The sequence below is a fragment of the Chiloscyllium plagiosum genome, unplaced genomic scaffold, assembly GCF_037043375.1.
Source record: "Chiloscyllium plagiosum isolate Xiang-an unplaced genomic scaffold, Cpla_swu_hap1 HiC_scaffold_16, whole genome shotgun sequence".
Classification (NCBI taxonomy): domain Eukaryota; kingdom Metazoa; phylum Chordata; class Chondrichthyes; order Orectolobiformes; family Hemiscylliidae; genus Chiloscyllium; species Chiloscyllium plagiosum.
Genome location: NW_028270154.1, coordinates 39,162,205 through 39,177,858, shown reverse-complemented (window position 1 = coordinate 39,177,858; position 15,654 = coordinate 39,162,205). Strand labels below are relative to the sequence as shown.

At 37.3% G+C, this 15,654-nt stretch overlaps 1 protein-coding gene across 8 annotated transcripts in view; it reads left to right on the top strand.

Moving 5' to 3' along the window:
* LOC122556611 (rho GTPase-activating protein 26-like) overlaps nt 1–9,557 on the top strand; it is a 304,349-nt gene extending 294,792 nt beyond the window's left edge. For 3 of the 8 annotated variants that reach the window (XM_087995295.1, XM_087995300.1, XM_087995297.1), the window contains 3 exons: nt 4,105–4,200; nt 6,968–7,059; nt 7,773–9,557. In XM_087995295.1, the coding sequence (XP_087851421.1) occupies nt 4,105–4,200; nt 6,968–7,059; nt 7,773–7,876 (292 nt within the window). In that variant the 3' untranslated portion in view covers nt 7,877–9,557. Of the gene's footprint in view, nt 1–4,089; nt 4,201–6,967; nt 7,060–7,772 lie in introns of all 8 variants that reach the window. The other 5 variants (XM_087995298.1, XM_087995296.1, XM_087995293.1 and 2 more) reach the window with 2 other exon arrangements.
* The last annotated feature ends 6,097 nt before the right edge of the window (nt 9,558–15,654 follow it).

The window sequence follows — 15,654 nt, the reverse complement described above, 5'->3', positions numbered from 1 at the left end:
AAAAAATGTTAACATTTATGGTTGATGACATTTCATCAGAACTATCTTAATTTCCTTTAATACTTGGATCAGTGATTCACTGTTTCCTCCCTAGTGCATCAATCATAATTTGTCAGCTGACTATATTGAAGAAAATGAATATCTGCCACTATCCTCACCACAATGAAGCATTCCACAATCTTTTATTCAGTTCTCCAATGATTTTTGTTTCCCTCATCTGTTTCATAATCTAGAATTTTTTCAAGTTAATCTGCTAATTTTTCAAGATATTCTCTTTCCTAGTTGTAGTTATGATATCAATGGAATATTCAGTTGAGCCTCTGAGATATGCTGTGATGTTTAAAGTGACCTCAATAGTCAAGTGAAGGAGACTCTGTTTGCAAATTGGAACTAGAATAGCTTATGGCCAAAATGTTTATGATCCTCATGTAAATAAATATTATTTTAAGAAATGTCTTGAGTTCTGGCCTGAGGTTATATCGTCAGAGCTGAAAATGTGTTGCTGGAAAAGTGCAGCAGGTCAGGCAGCATCCAAGGAACAGGAGAATCGACGTTTCGGCATAAGCCCCTTCAGGAATGAGGAAAGTGTGTCCAGCAGGCTAAGATAAAAGGTAGGGAGGAGAGACTTGGGGGAGGGGCTTTGGAAAGCGATAGGTGGAGGGAGGTCAAGGTGAAGGTGATAGGCCGGAGTGGAGTGGGGGCGGAGAGGTCAGGAAGATGATTGCAGGTTAGGAAGGCGGTGCTGAGTTCGAGGGATTTGACTGAGACAAGGTGGGGGGAGGGGAAATGAGGAAACTGGAGAAATCTGAGTTCATCCCTTGTGGTTGGAGGGTTCCCAGGCAGAAGATGAGGCACTCTTCCTCCAACCGTCGTGTTGCCATGGTCTGGGGATGGAGGAGTCCAAGGACCTGCATGTCCTTGATGGAGTGGGAGGGGGAGTCAAAGTGTTGGGCTACGGGGTGATTGGGTTGGTTGGTCTGGGTGTCCCAGAGGTGTTCTCTGAAACGTTCCGCAAGAAGGCGGCCTGTCTCCCCAATATAGAGGATGCCACATCGGGTGCAGCGTATGCAATAGATGATGTTTGTGGAGGTGCAGGTGAATTTGTGGCGGATATGGAAGTGTCCCTTGGGGCCTTGGAGGGAAGTAAGGGGGGAGGTGTGGGTGCAAGTTTTGCATTTCTTGCGGTTGCAGGGGAATGTGCCGGGAGTGGAGGTTGGGTTGGTGGGCGGTTGGACCTGACGAGGGAGTCACGGAGGGAGTGGTCTTTTCGGAATGCTGATAGGGGAGGGGAGGGAAATATATCACTGGTGGTGAGGTCTGTTTGGAGGTGGCGGAAATGACGGTGGATGATACGTTGTACATGGAGGTTGGTGGGGTGGTAGGTAAGGACCAGTGGGGTTCTGTCCTGGTGCCGGTTGGAGGGAAGGGGCTCAAGGGCGGAGGAGCGGGAAGTGGAAGAGATGCGGTGGAGGGCATCATCGACTACGTCTGGCGGGAAATTGCGGTCCTTGAAGAAGGAGGCCATCTGGGTTGTACGGTTTTGGAACTGGTCCTCCTGGGAGCAGATGCGGCGGAGACGAAGGAATTGGGAATATGGGATGGCGTTTTTACAGGGGACAGGGTGGGAGGAGGTGTAGTCTAGGTAGCTGTGGGAGTCGGTCGGTTTATAGTAAATGTCCATGTCGATTCGGTCACCCGAGATAGAAATGGAAAGGTCTAGGAAGAGTAGGGAGGAGTCTGAGACAGTCCAGGTGAATTTGAGGTCGGGGTGGAAGGTGTTGGTAAAGTGGATGAACTGTTCAACCTCGTGGGAGCACGAGGCAGCGCCGATACAGTCATCGATGTAGCGGAGGAAAAGGTGGGGGGTGGTGCCAGTGTAGCTGCGGAAGATGGACTGTTCCACATATCCTACGAAGAGGCAGGCATAGCTGGGGCCCATGCGGGTGCCCATGGCTACTCCTTTGGTTTGGAGGAAGTATCGTCAGACACAAACCCAAAGAATCATCAGCAGCACCATCTGTCCAAGTGACTTTTTCTAAAACTACAGGTTATTGTTTGCTTTTTGCTGTACTTTTTGATTACTTGCCTCATTCTGAAGATCTGGCCAGGACATCCTCTTTGATATTGGTGTTGATTTCACCTCAGATTTACAGGTGCCATATCCTGTTGAGAAGTACTTTAAACATTGTTGTCCCTGGCCCCAAGACAAACTGCAAATCCTCATTTCTTCCCGACATTTTTCTGTTAGTTTCCAAAGCAAACACACTTTGAAATTCTTAGTGTGTGGGTGTCATGATGACTGCCCCAGTATACCCCATTTTCAGAAAACATCTGCGGATGCCGGAAATCAGAAACAAAAACAAAAATTGCTGGAAAAATTCAGTATATCTGGCAGCATCTGTGGAGCGAAAGCAAAGTTAATGCTTCAGGTCTGGTAACCCTTTTTCAGAACTGATTGTAGCTGAGATAGTGTGTATAAATGTTATAAAGGAGGAGTGTGGGTGGGGAAGGAGTAAGCAATAGGGGAAGATGGAGCCCCAGAGAGAGAGAGAAAAATGGTTGGGATGACGAAAGCATGGGTAAAGGTCAGCCCAGGAGAATAAATAGGTGCTAATGGAGACCTAACTGACAGTGGTTGTTTGTAGTAGCAGCCCATGTGATGACAAGGCCTAGTGTGTAAAGAAATTGGGGTAAAGACATTGGAAAAGATGCTCAGGCCCTAAAATTATTGAACTCGATATTGAGATCTGAAGGCTGCAGAGTCCCCAAGCAGAACACGAGGTGTTGTTTTTCCAGATTGCGCTGAGCTTCGCTGGAGCACTACAATCAGCCCAAAACAGAGATGTTGGCTCGAGAACATTGTGGGGTGTTGAAATTGCAGGCAACTGAAAGCTCAGTCATTATTGCAGACAGAACTTAAGTGTTCTGCAAAGCAGTCATCCAGTCTGTGCTCCATCTCCCCAGTGTAGAGGAGACAACATTGTGAGCAGCGATTACAGTTGAGTGAAGTGTAGGTGAATTGCTGCTTCACCTGGAAGGTGTGTCTGGGGCCTAGGACAATGAGGAGGAAGGAAGTGAACAGGCAGGTATTTACACCTTCTGCGATTGCATGGAATGGGGCTGTGGGGAGATAGTGGGAATGGAGGAGGAATGGATCAAGGTTAGAACCAGACCTTTCAGGAATGATATCAGGAAACCCATCAATATAGAAAGGTGTTGAATGGCCAACATCCTGTTCTGTATTTCTGTATTCCTATGCTCCCGTCTCCTATTTTAATGCATCTTGTATTTTCTGCAATTTCACTTATATTCTTTAATCAACTCCCGTTTTGTGTGGTAATCATACAATGTTTTGGCTGTCTGGTTTGTTTCGTATACCAATGAAATCATTTTGGTAGAATTTTACTGAATAGTTAGCAGGATACAAATGAGAAATTCACTGTGAATTCAGAAAGGTTAGTGGTTGTCCTGAGTTACAAAAACTACTGCTGCCGTAGGAATATGTCTATTTTCTGATCCTTCGTTACCTCCAGTGCATTGTCATGCTTTCTCCATCCCCCAATGTAGCTGGTAATTTTTTTTATCTAATGGAAGAAACCTAAATTTGGATTACCTTAATGTGGAGAATCTGTATTTCAGTCAGTTATTAACAAAAGATGTTCAGCATCAACATTTTATGGTCGTCAAGGATACTGATGACAACTGAGAGCCAAAAAGTTATGCAGCCATACAAGGCTATGTAAAATCACAAATCTATTTTTTCCCTTCCTCTACTTTATGCAAACAAAATGTTAAAAATATTGTAGATTGAAAGAAATAGCAGGAGTTTGTTTTAATATTCTTCCAAATCAGAGATTTTACCAAAATGTGTTTGAATACAACTTTATTTCTGTGCTGTGATCATGTTCCTGTTTATTTGGAGTTCACTGTACTTACAATCATGTTAAAAACTGTTGCCAAAATGTCAGCAAGTTCACAAATAAATCCTTAATGTGGTATGCCAACCTAATGAATCTGAAAATCATGTCCTCTGTTTGTTGTCATTTTCATTTTTTTTTCAGTTTTTAACACTGCTTATTGAATTTCTAGTCCTCTCCCTCCCAGTCCCAGCTCACCATTATCACCCTCGTGGCCCATGGTTTCAGCACCTTCAAGTCCAGTACCTGTTTCCTCAACCTCCAGCGACTCCTCCCCTCTCAGGTGTGGTACCAACTTTTCTTTTCAATTGTTAACTACTTCTGCATTTGGGGAGAAACTCAACCATTTCTCCCAGAAGGTTTTAGATATTTATTAGTAAGTGTGTAAATGAGATCACTGACTCAAATTGACATTTGTACATTCTTTAATGATAAGTTAATCTTATATTATCCATTTAGTACCAGGTAGCGAAATGGCTAAATTATGGTTTAGAGATCTTTAGCTAACTGAAAATCAGCCACAAGATTGAGGTTTTAAGCAGAAACTTTGGTAAATTTGCAATCAAACACCTTTTATGGTGGTGACTGCTGTATCTTTTCAATGTAATACAACTTGATAGAGGCATAACAGCCAGTTAAGATTTTAAAAAGCCTATGAGAAAATGCAGATTTTACATAATAAAGCAATAAGATTACGACTTATCCAAACTTAAAAGGGCTTTACAAAATTGAGTGAAAAAATATTTTGAAAGTATATAACTATTTTGTTTGCAATGCTTTAATTCCAATAAGAAAAAAAATACTTTTATCATAAATTATATTAAAGCTATTTTAATTAATTTAATAGCTGTTAAGTAACAAATAATTATAGAGTATCATGATGTAGAACAGTACAAAACAGATTCATACTCACTGATATTTTTAATGAATTATATTGGGATTGTAAGATATGTACACTGTTGAGTGTCTTACACCTGCCTATTAACTTTTCTTCAGAACACTAGCAAATCTAAAATATTTAAAAAAGACAACAGAATAAATTCCTGTTCGTCTGGGATTTCTCATGTCTGCCTGAATGTACAGACAAAAGCTCAGATCAATTCCCAAAGACATTTGCAAAGTGTACCAGTCGTCAGTATTACATGAAGTTGAAACTGAGGCTGGCTTGTCTGTCCAGCAGTAGTCTTCAATTCAATCCTTTTGACTCAAAGCAGTGGGTACTAAAACCAAGTAAAACAACTCTTTAAAGATGAACTGTAAAGGACATTCATAATTACAGTATATATTTCTCACCATTTTTTACTATCTTATATGCTGGTTTTTTTTTCTCATAATTGTGTTTATATGCAGTATGTTAAAATAATATTTCTTACAAGGGAAGATTTGAATTTTGTTTTGTTGAAGCATGATTATTCATAGCAATGTATCTTGTCCCTTGTCTTCATAACAAAATTCAATGATTAAATTGAGTGTTTATTTACATTGTTTGTTTATGTTAAATTTTGATTACTATATCTAGCCATTTTGTTGGCTGTCTAAGCTGTTTTGAGTGTTCTTGATCATTCGTTCATGTTTCAGTTGCAAATTCAAGGGTTTTCCTGCTAATTTTTCTCCTTGCTAATCTGGGCACTTGTGCCAAAAAACTGCATGACTTTGGCCCACAGATTAGAAAGGCAACATTCAAACATAGTTGCAGTCAGAGAATCATACTTTACCATTAATGTTCCAGACTCCTGTTTTCCCTGCTTATGTCCTGTCCTATCTAATCAAACAGCATATTCCTCTGGTTGTTCATAATAGGCAGAGTACAGATCATACTTGACCGTCCCACAATTAAAACCCCAAACAAAATATGTTTTGTTGGATGTCATTCTGCAATTGGGTAGAAGCTGCTAAACCTCATGGATGTGTTAATGTCTGTACCAGCAGTCAATCTGTGATGATAAGTTGAACTTGTAACATGGTAGATTTACAATTCCTAGAAGCAATATACATTCGTACAGAGGGATTTATTCCCTGAAATCAAAAGGAATATGTTCAAGCTGTGTTCTCTTGCTTTTTAATAATGTGTTACTGTAATGAGTCTAAATGTCTGTGTTGCTTTCTCATTAAATCAGAGTTAAATTGACTACCAATCAGCACCATTTCCTCTAGGATGAAATGTTCAGATCATTTGGTTTTCTTGCATTTGTTCTTATGAGTGCAAGATGAATTCAACATGACTCTCTTTCAGCAATATTTCAACAGTATTGTTTGGAAGAGTTTCAGGAGTTTGATCCCATGTTGGTGAAGGGATAATAATCTAGTTCCATACCAAGATGGAATGTGACTCAGAGGGAATATGGCAATTGGTATAGTTCCCATGTATCTATTGCCCTCGTTGACTTGGTAGTAGAGGTAAATAGTTTGGAAGATGCTATTGAATGAGCCTTGGTGCATTGCTTCAATTAATACTGAACCGAGTATAAAATGCTACCCTGTGCATTGGTGATGCAAGGTGAGTGTATGTTGAAGTAAGTAAATTTGACAGAGTTCAAGCAGATTGCTATATCCTCGATGAATTTCTAAACAATGTTATTGCAGTCACGCTAATCTCAGCAATTGGGGAGTATTCCATCACCACCTGAATTGTGCATTTTTGATTGTGGAAAGGCTTTAGAGGAGTTTGGAAATTAGTTACTCATCTCAGAATTTCTAAACTATGACCTTTGCTCTTGTACATTCAGTATCATATGTCTGCTTTAAGTTTCTGGTCAGTGATAACTTCCAGAATCTTGATCATGGGACATAGAACAGAGAATAGTAATGCTAATGATACTGCAATCATTAAAATCTATCTTAATCTGAAAGGCATTTAATTTTATCTTTCCTCTTTGTCCATGTTTGAACAAAGTCTGTCATGAGGTTAGAAGCTGGAAACCCCTTACAGAACCCAAACTGAGCATCAGTGAACAGTATATTGGGCTGTTCTGAACTGTTGAGTTACCTACCCATTGTTCTTATGACATTTTAAAGTAAATCCTCTTAATATTATATCTTTACTTTCACAGTATCCAATGTCGCAAAGCTCGAGCCTTGTATGCATGTAAAGCAGAGTATGACTCAGAATTATCCTTTAGTGCTGGAACCATGTTTGAAAATGGTAAGTGTGCAGAAAATTATATTGAATTAGAGGTTGTTCAATCAAACTTCTGTATGTTCACAACTTGCCTAAAGCAGTTATGGTTTAGCTATAAAAGACTGTCTGAAGAATTGCACCAGAAATCAATTTAACATTATCGGCTGAACTTGCATTGCATTTTATTTGCATGTGCTAGAAGCTACATATATATTCACTCCATTCTGTGTGGTTAAAAGGAAATTGTACATACAATTGCACCTTTTTCATTGAAGCAAGGAACATTGAGACTGTCAATCCTGATTGTCAATTCCTTATGGCATTCCTTGACCAGCGTTTGATTCAAAATTAATCAGCTAACTAAGATTGGCAGTTAATAGATCCTGCTGCATCTCCATGCAAACCATGGCACAGCCAATCAGCCTGGTCTTTTCATGCTTTATAAATTATATTCCCTTTCAAAGTTTGTCCTCATGCGTGCCAGATGAAACGCTTCAACCTCATGTCTCTTTTTAGCAATGGATAAATGAGCAGTTATTCTCCTTAGAGGCTGCACACAATGGAAGGTACTGTCCAAGGTTTTCAATGAAGCAAATGCAAGTGAGGAGACTAGATACTATGCAATACACAATATCAATGCAAAACTTGTTTAATTAACCATTCTTTGCTTCCCCTTGGTGAAGACCTCTTGTTCTGGAGCTGGTCTAAAAGAGTACTTACACTCTCAGGATTAACAGTTGTGTGTTTTGCAGTTCATTCATCCAAAGAACCTGGTTGGCTTGAAGGAACATTGGATGGGAAAACTGGACTAATTCCGGAAAATTATGTTGAGTTTCTATAGCCAAAGGTGCAAGACATTATTTCGGAGCACTACATGGTATCCATGGCAATGTGCGAAGACTTCAACAAGATTTTAGCTTTTAAGGTTTTATTTCTATTGCAGAAATGCAATAAGGAACCATTTGTGAACTGGAGATAGATGATTAACTTCAACCCTAGCTTCTACTGTCCCGTAGTGTTGATTTGATTCACTGTTAATTTATCGAACCAGAGCCTGTAATTATTTCTGAAGGATTTGTTTTAATTCAAACAGTCCCTGGTTTCCTAAATTAGGGTTTATTTTATCTGAACTATGCCATATCATGTATATAATGTAGATATTCATTCTATGAAGCTGGTGGCAAATGTAATCAACATGATGTAGGCAGTGTGTTACAGTTTTTCCTTTGCAAAGTATCTGTTAGTTTGCCATTTTATTTAAAGATGTTTCCATCATTGACCAGAAATTCAGCTGGTCATACTACTTATCTACTAACAAGGATTTCTCCCAAATGAACTGTAGGGGTCACATGCTTATAGAATTGCGATAATGCATACCAGAGGTACAAAGGGTTTAGAATGGTGACATCAGATGGTCAAATTTTATACTGAGATAAAGCATACACCACTGTCTATATAATTATTTTTAAATCTTAATCACTATGGGAAACATTTCATTTTATTTTTTTCAAATTATATATTCATTTGTGATATTTGCATGAGATTTGTTTACAGAAAAAATTCTTGCCCTCTGATGTAAAAGAATTGGATTTTAAGAATGTTACTGGTTTAAATAAAAATGTTTGTATAACATTTTAAAAAATGACAATCGACCAAAAAGTGAGATGTTTCAAACTATCTCCACATCAGAATTTATTTTTAACTCTGCTGAAAAATGAATTTTGAGCAAAAATATATGATTTTAGCAATCTTCCTTCTCTTGCTTCTAAAGTTGGAGAAGTTATGCTTGTGCCAATTCCTTAAAAAACAGATCTAGTCTGGTTTCAGACAAATGTAATGATTTCAGACTGTCTTTGAAACCTGGAATTTCAAACACAGCAACAACAAAAACAAACATTTTATTTTTCCAAGTGCAAATAAGAAAAGGTTCCATGATCAGAATGTACATCCATTAATAGGCTGAACCTACTACTACATTGGTTTGACAGTGACCATAAGTAAAGAGTTATAGCAGTGTCTGTTTAGGACAAGCTTTATGTTAATTTAGTCATCCTGCAAATTTAGCTTTTTAAGGGATCATTGGGTTTTGAACTGCTAGGGAGGAACAGGATGAAAAGATGAGGGAAAGAAAAATCTGGGAGAAGAAAAGGAAAGCTTTCATGATCTGTCATTCTTCTACTTGATTCAAACCGAACAAAATGTGTATCAAATGAAGATTGAGGTTTGTTTTATTTTAAATGGATATTGTGTTTTGAGGGATATTTTTGCTTTTTAAAATTACTAAACTCCTCATTACTAACTTAAATAATTAATGGCAAGCTTGCTGAATCCAGTTGGTTGTGATATCCAGAGTTTTGTGTGATTTTGCAGCAGTGGTTAATGTGCCTTCCATGTGGTTCACTGTAACAAAATTATTGCTAGATAGCTTATCTCTTTCAAAAACATATTGTTCTCAAAGCCGCATCACTTTGCATTGTCTGTACTTACCTTCAGATGAAAATAAAGTTATTTGGTATATGAAAGATCAGTGTATGATTTATGTAATGAAATAAGATTATATTTATCTAATCAAGTTTGTCGTGTGCACATTAATTCAATGTTGCTAATTCTAATTGCTAATTAAATATTTAAAGTACTAAATTCCCACTTTATTGCTTAATTCAACTTATTTTGCACTGAGGTTATAGTTTTGAAAATAAGACTAGATTAGCAAGAGAAAACTCTTTGCAAACACTTGTGTAGTATGTATCCACATGTGCAGTTATGGAACGGATGGTGCTGACATCCAAATATCAAATACGTAGGTATTCCTTTCTTGACCACAGGGCAGAACCATGCAGTTTCCTTGAAATTTAGAACTTTTTTTTTTAACATTCTTTCATGGGATGTGCATATCATTAGCAAGGATGGCATTTGTTGTCCATCATTTATTGCCCCTGAACTGAGTGGTTTATTAGGCCAGAGAGCAAATAATAGTCAACCACTTGAGTCTGAAGTTATATATAAGCCAGACTAGATACAGATGGTGGATTACTTTCTCAAAAGAGTATTAGTGAATTAGATGGGTTTTTACAACAATTGGTCTCAATTACACAATATCACTTTCAAGTACAATTGTTACTAATTACATTTTAATTCCATCTGCTGCCATGATCAGATTTGAGCTCATGTCCCCAGAACATGCCCAGAGGCTAGGGAAGAATGGTGGCATTGTTAGTAAGTTATCTGCAGATGTCACTGATGGGAGCTGCTATCTTCAAAAGTTTTTCAAGTTACTGCCAAGGGGTATTTATATGGGAAATTCTGATATAAATACCAATACTGCACTATTCTGAAAACAAAATTTAAAAATTTATGGCCATTATTTTCCCTTTTTCATGTTGACTGCCAGAGGATGTGGTGGAGGCTGGTACAATTACAACATTTGAAAGGCAGCTGGATGGGTACATGAATAGGAAGGGTTTAGAGGGATATGGGCCAAGTGCTGGAAAATGGGACTAGATTAGTTTAGCATGTCTGGTCAGCCTGCACGAGTTGGACCGAAGAATCCGTTTCTGTGCTGTACGTCTCTATGACTTTGCAGCATCTGCAGTCCCCACTATCTCCAAAGAATTCCATGGAGTCATAATCAGACCAACAGATAACGAACAAACAACAAAACGAGATACAAGAAAGGCAACTAAAACTCTAATGGGCATAGACTTTAGACAAAATGAAGATAAACAGGTTTTGGGAGTGTATTCTGATGTTGGAGGCCTAACGATGATAAGATGCAGAGCTGAGATGCCAGCAGCAGCCCAAAATTCCAATACTTTTCAGAGTACCAGATTCCTCAGTAGTTATATTACAGTGAGTCCTGAGGCACAATAGCTAGGGAGCTGAGAATTCCTCATTCAAAATGAGGAAAAATACCATTGACGAATTTCTGGGGCTTACTAATTTGATGTTACTAAAATGATCTTCATTATTTCTGATGGATTGTCATTTGATCGTTATACATGCCAGTTTATTAGCTTTACATCACCTTGGAAATTAAGCATGCTTTTTTTCTCTGAAATAGAATTGATTATAAGAATTATGTCAATAGACTAATCCATCAATTTGCAAAAAACCTTTTTGAGACTGTTTCATTACCCTGCACTAACTTAAAAGGTTTCCAATTTTATCAATGAAAACAACTCGTGGAATGACTAAAGCTGCACCGTCACTCTAATTCCACTACTCCGTGGGTCGCAGAATAAGGTATCTTCCCAGTTACTGAAATGACCAACTAAATACCTGGTTTTAAATCTTAAAACATCAACCAAGATTCTTAAATAATCTTCTGAAACCTCTTAAATAATAATTATTGGCTAATGAAAACAAAACTTATTAAAAGAGATGCAATGATTAGTTAAATGATAAAGCTTTAAATGCTCATCCCTTTAACTACCCCCAAAACAAATGTAAACAACTTGGTTTAAGCTTGTCCCAATCCACTGGTGAACCCAGCTTGAGAATATAGGTTAATTCTGTTCTGTTGGAATTTATCTCATTCTGGTTCTGCTATACTGGCCTTTGATAGACTAACAGCATTCATAAATGGAATATCTTCCTATGTCATAATGTGTGGTAGGAAACTGCCCTCGTGGACCAAGAACCCCAAACATAGCCAGTGGGTTGCCTATTGAACCTTCCCATCCGAACCCCCAGAAATGGCTACAGTATTTGTGCCATTGATTTTGCTGTTGGATTTTAGGATACCATGAGAATTAAATTTTGCAGGCTGTTGTACCTTAAAGAATGCACAATTGTTGCAATTTATGAATTTAAATACTAGCCAATGTTTTTCTAGTCATAAGCCATACTTTGCCAATTCCACTGTAACTGAATGTCACTCATCCCCCCCCATACCCAAGATTTATATTTAAATTCATTTAAATTCAGCAATAATTATTGCATTTTACAGTCACTCCTTCCTCGACACTCCTTTCCTATAATCGATCCTTTCCCACAATACTTAACCTGTTCTCTACTTGACACTGTGGCATACTTATTGACTAGCCTTTCCTGTATACATTTAAAACTTGTGTCCACTCTACTACTATAAATTTGGTTTGCTCATGCTATAATGTAAGCTCTTCAAAATTATTTTATCACCCTTGTTACACACAGCTCTAATTACCTAGTTTATATTTTGTTGTACATTACAACCACTCTTCAGGAGCCTCTAAAGAACACATACCAATATATGTTCCCCTGTTCTTTTTTAGGCCTGCCCAATCTGGTACAATCTTTTCCAAGATCCTGTCTCTCAACTGAGCTTACTGTTTCTTCTATTGTCAGGTTTAGTTGACCTATCTTCTATAAAGGCCATTAGATCAAACCTTAAAAACGTGTTGCTGGAAAAGCGCAGCAGGTCAGGCAGCATCAAAGGAGCAGGAGAATCGACGTTTCAGGCATAAGCCCATCTTCAGGAATGAGGAGGGTGTGCCAAGCAAGTTCTGTTACCTCATCTGGTTTGTTGCAAATGCTTCATACATTCAAGTATAGTGTTTTTGGCTTTGGTGCTTTTTTCTACTTTTCCCCTTCTAATCATTATGATCAATCCATCTCTTCCTGAAACACTTTGCTCCACAAACTTGACTCTTGAGCCAGAGCAATGTTGCAGAGGGAAGCAGTGAATACAGAAAAAGTGTCATGAGCCATTACCAGTCTCTCACTTCCACCTTGATTTTGATTTCCTTTGTAAATACTTCTTTCTTGCTATCTCTAAGCTTGGAAACAATGCACTATCAATGCTTTTGTAATGCTCGGGCCGTTTTTGTTGTACTTCAAATATTTTGAAGGAAGCAGACAGAGAAGGAGTATGAGAAAATGAGCGGCGACAGGAATTGGAAACATCATACTGGTCATCCTCCACTACAAAATCTCCATGTGCTTTTGCATTTCACAGATGTAAGTGCATTGCATAATGTGCCAGGGCACATTCTGAACTCAAAGTTTTTTGCCATTATTAGCAGAAATGGAAAGAAGTTGTTTTATTGAAGTAAAAACTAGAGACAGTTGGTGGAAAAGCAAATTTATTATCCAATTTCTGTCCGTTATCTGCAGTTTGGAAAGCTGTTCACAATTATTGGACTTAAACACTTGTACAATAATGCAAATTACATCTGAAACAACATGAGTAATGAGACAAATTTTCAGAAGTACCACAAAGATCAACCAGCTCTAAGCAGAATAAAAGGAGGGAAGCAGGACTATGGAGAAAAAAAATACATAAGCTTCAGGTTTTAGATATGTATTTAGGAAACTAAAACGATCTTGAGAAAAAGTACACATTGATTTTCACTTATTGGTGGGCCATTTTACAATGCACTCCTGTAAAGTTGAGATTATAGGGTGAAGCAAGTCTTCCAAAATATTTATCCAAATATTGTTATTTTTTAAAAAAGCAATTCTGATATTACCATTTCAGCATTCTTTTCTATATTTAAAACAAACATGCCAGTAATAGACCATTCTGTGTACAACGTACATGAGCAAATTTTGAGGTAATAGGGGCATATTTGATTGTCTGATCTTTACACGTTATCTCAGTGCATGTACATAACATCATACATTCAAAATTAGATGCAATTCTGAAAAATATTTAAGAATGTATATCTCTACATACAGTAGATGAGAGTTTTCTGCCCTTTTGAAGAAGGCACACCTTTAAAGTAACAATTAAAGTGTCAGTATCCTCATTTTATATTTATTGAATAAATTTAGGAAAATATTAATTAAAACTTCCCAAAATTACAAATTAGGTTATCAAAATTGGTCACTTTTAAAGAACTTAATTTAATATCACATTCTAATGAATTTGATCTATTTCAAACGGGATGTAATTAGGTGGATGTTTTAAAAAATACATGTATAAAATATATAGCCATTTAATTATTATCTGGATTTTGTTAAAAGCACAACCCTTTTATAAATTCACATTATTAGGCTGCATTAAATTTATAAAATAAGTATTTTCTTTTTGATTTGGTTATTTTTTTCTAACTCTACCATGTATATTTTCTACATTTCAAGTACGTTTTGTGGCACCTACACATTAGGTGTTGTGTATGATTTCAGATAATGGTTGGTTTTTGTTGTTTTTGACCACCCTGCCAGAATAAATCCTTGAGTTTTACCAATGCCCTGTTAAAGGAAAAATGTAATCTGATGAATGTCTTTGGAAAAGATTTTGTAGGACGCTTGTCAGGGTATGTCCTGCGTTGTACTTACTTCCTTATATCTTTAATTTGTAGGTATCGTGCATTGTGACAATGGATCTCAAAACAGAATGAAGTAAAAGTAACCAGGTTTTAATTTGTCTGGTGTAAAGCAAAAGACAAAGTAGGCTTTATTTATCCAACATCATATTGTTCCTTCCTTCAAATTTCTCCATAACTTCCGTTCAATCAAAAGACTGATTTGTGATTTCAGTGTCAGTAAAAATGTGCAATGCCTTTCTCTTCCATCTTTAATTCATCTCCTCTTTCAATTTTATTTCAGAGTTGTGATTTACCGCAGCTTATAAATAAAACCAGGCAAAGATCTAAAGTGATATTTTAGATCAGCTCACTAGTTAATTGGATGAAAATATTTCATAAAGGTACTTCACAAAACAAGTTACCTGTGGTACAAGACATCCTGTGTACTGAAATGCGGGCTTTAGTTCCTGAGAAAGATAAATTCAATTCTGTACAGGAATTGAAGCTGTTTTATAATATCAATGTAAAAAAGTGATGCATGTTCTCACTTATTTTAAAATCCTCTCATTAAAGAAAAGACAAGTCAGCAAAGATGAATGATTTTCTCGAAAAGGGAACCAAAACCCACGTGCAACAGGCCACCTGATACAAGCTACAGATTTGTAGAACAGATGTCTGTGGCCATCTATATAGATCTGTTCAGAGTGATGTATATGGACTTGAACTCAGGCCTCCTGTCTGAGGTTGGGACACTGCCACTGCACCACAAGAGCCCTCCAAGTCATGTGTATATACTGTGTCTTTAAATACAAAGACAGGCATCTGTACACATGCATGAGATAGTATTTTGCAATAACATTTGCCTGTAATTGCCAATTTACTTTGGAATAATGTTCAGAACTAATCTTGAATTAGAATTTGTTTTTGCTGTTGCTGACTGATGGGCCAAAGTCTACAAACTGTAGACATAGGTTTTTTTCTAGGTTTAGGGTAGAATTTAAAATATATATCTCCTCCCCATAATGGGACCAGGCCATTTTATAAACTTTTTAAAAATTCTGTATTCTATAAAGATATGGGAGTTGAAAAAGGTTTTAAATATATTAAAACAAAGAACAGTGAGTCTCTTTGCTTCAATACATATTTGAATTTAAAACCAGGCCCCATGTCTGATTATGAATAAAAATAATTACTGATCAAATTTCATCAGTACTTTTGTCATATGACTCACACAGAAGAAAAACTTGCAGCTATTTCTTAGCAGCATTTTCTGTTCCTTTCGGGAAAATAATTAGAACCAGACATTAAAAAAAACTTTTTATATTGTTACTGCTAACATCTAGGTTGAAACTTTATTGCTGGAACAGCACAGCAGGTCAGGCAGCATCCA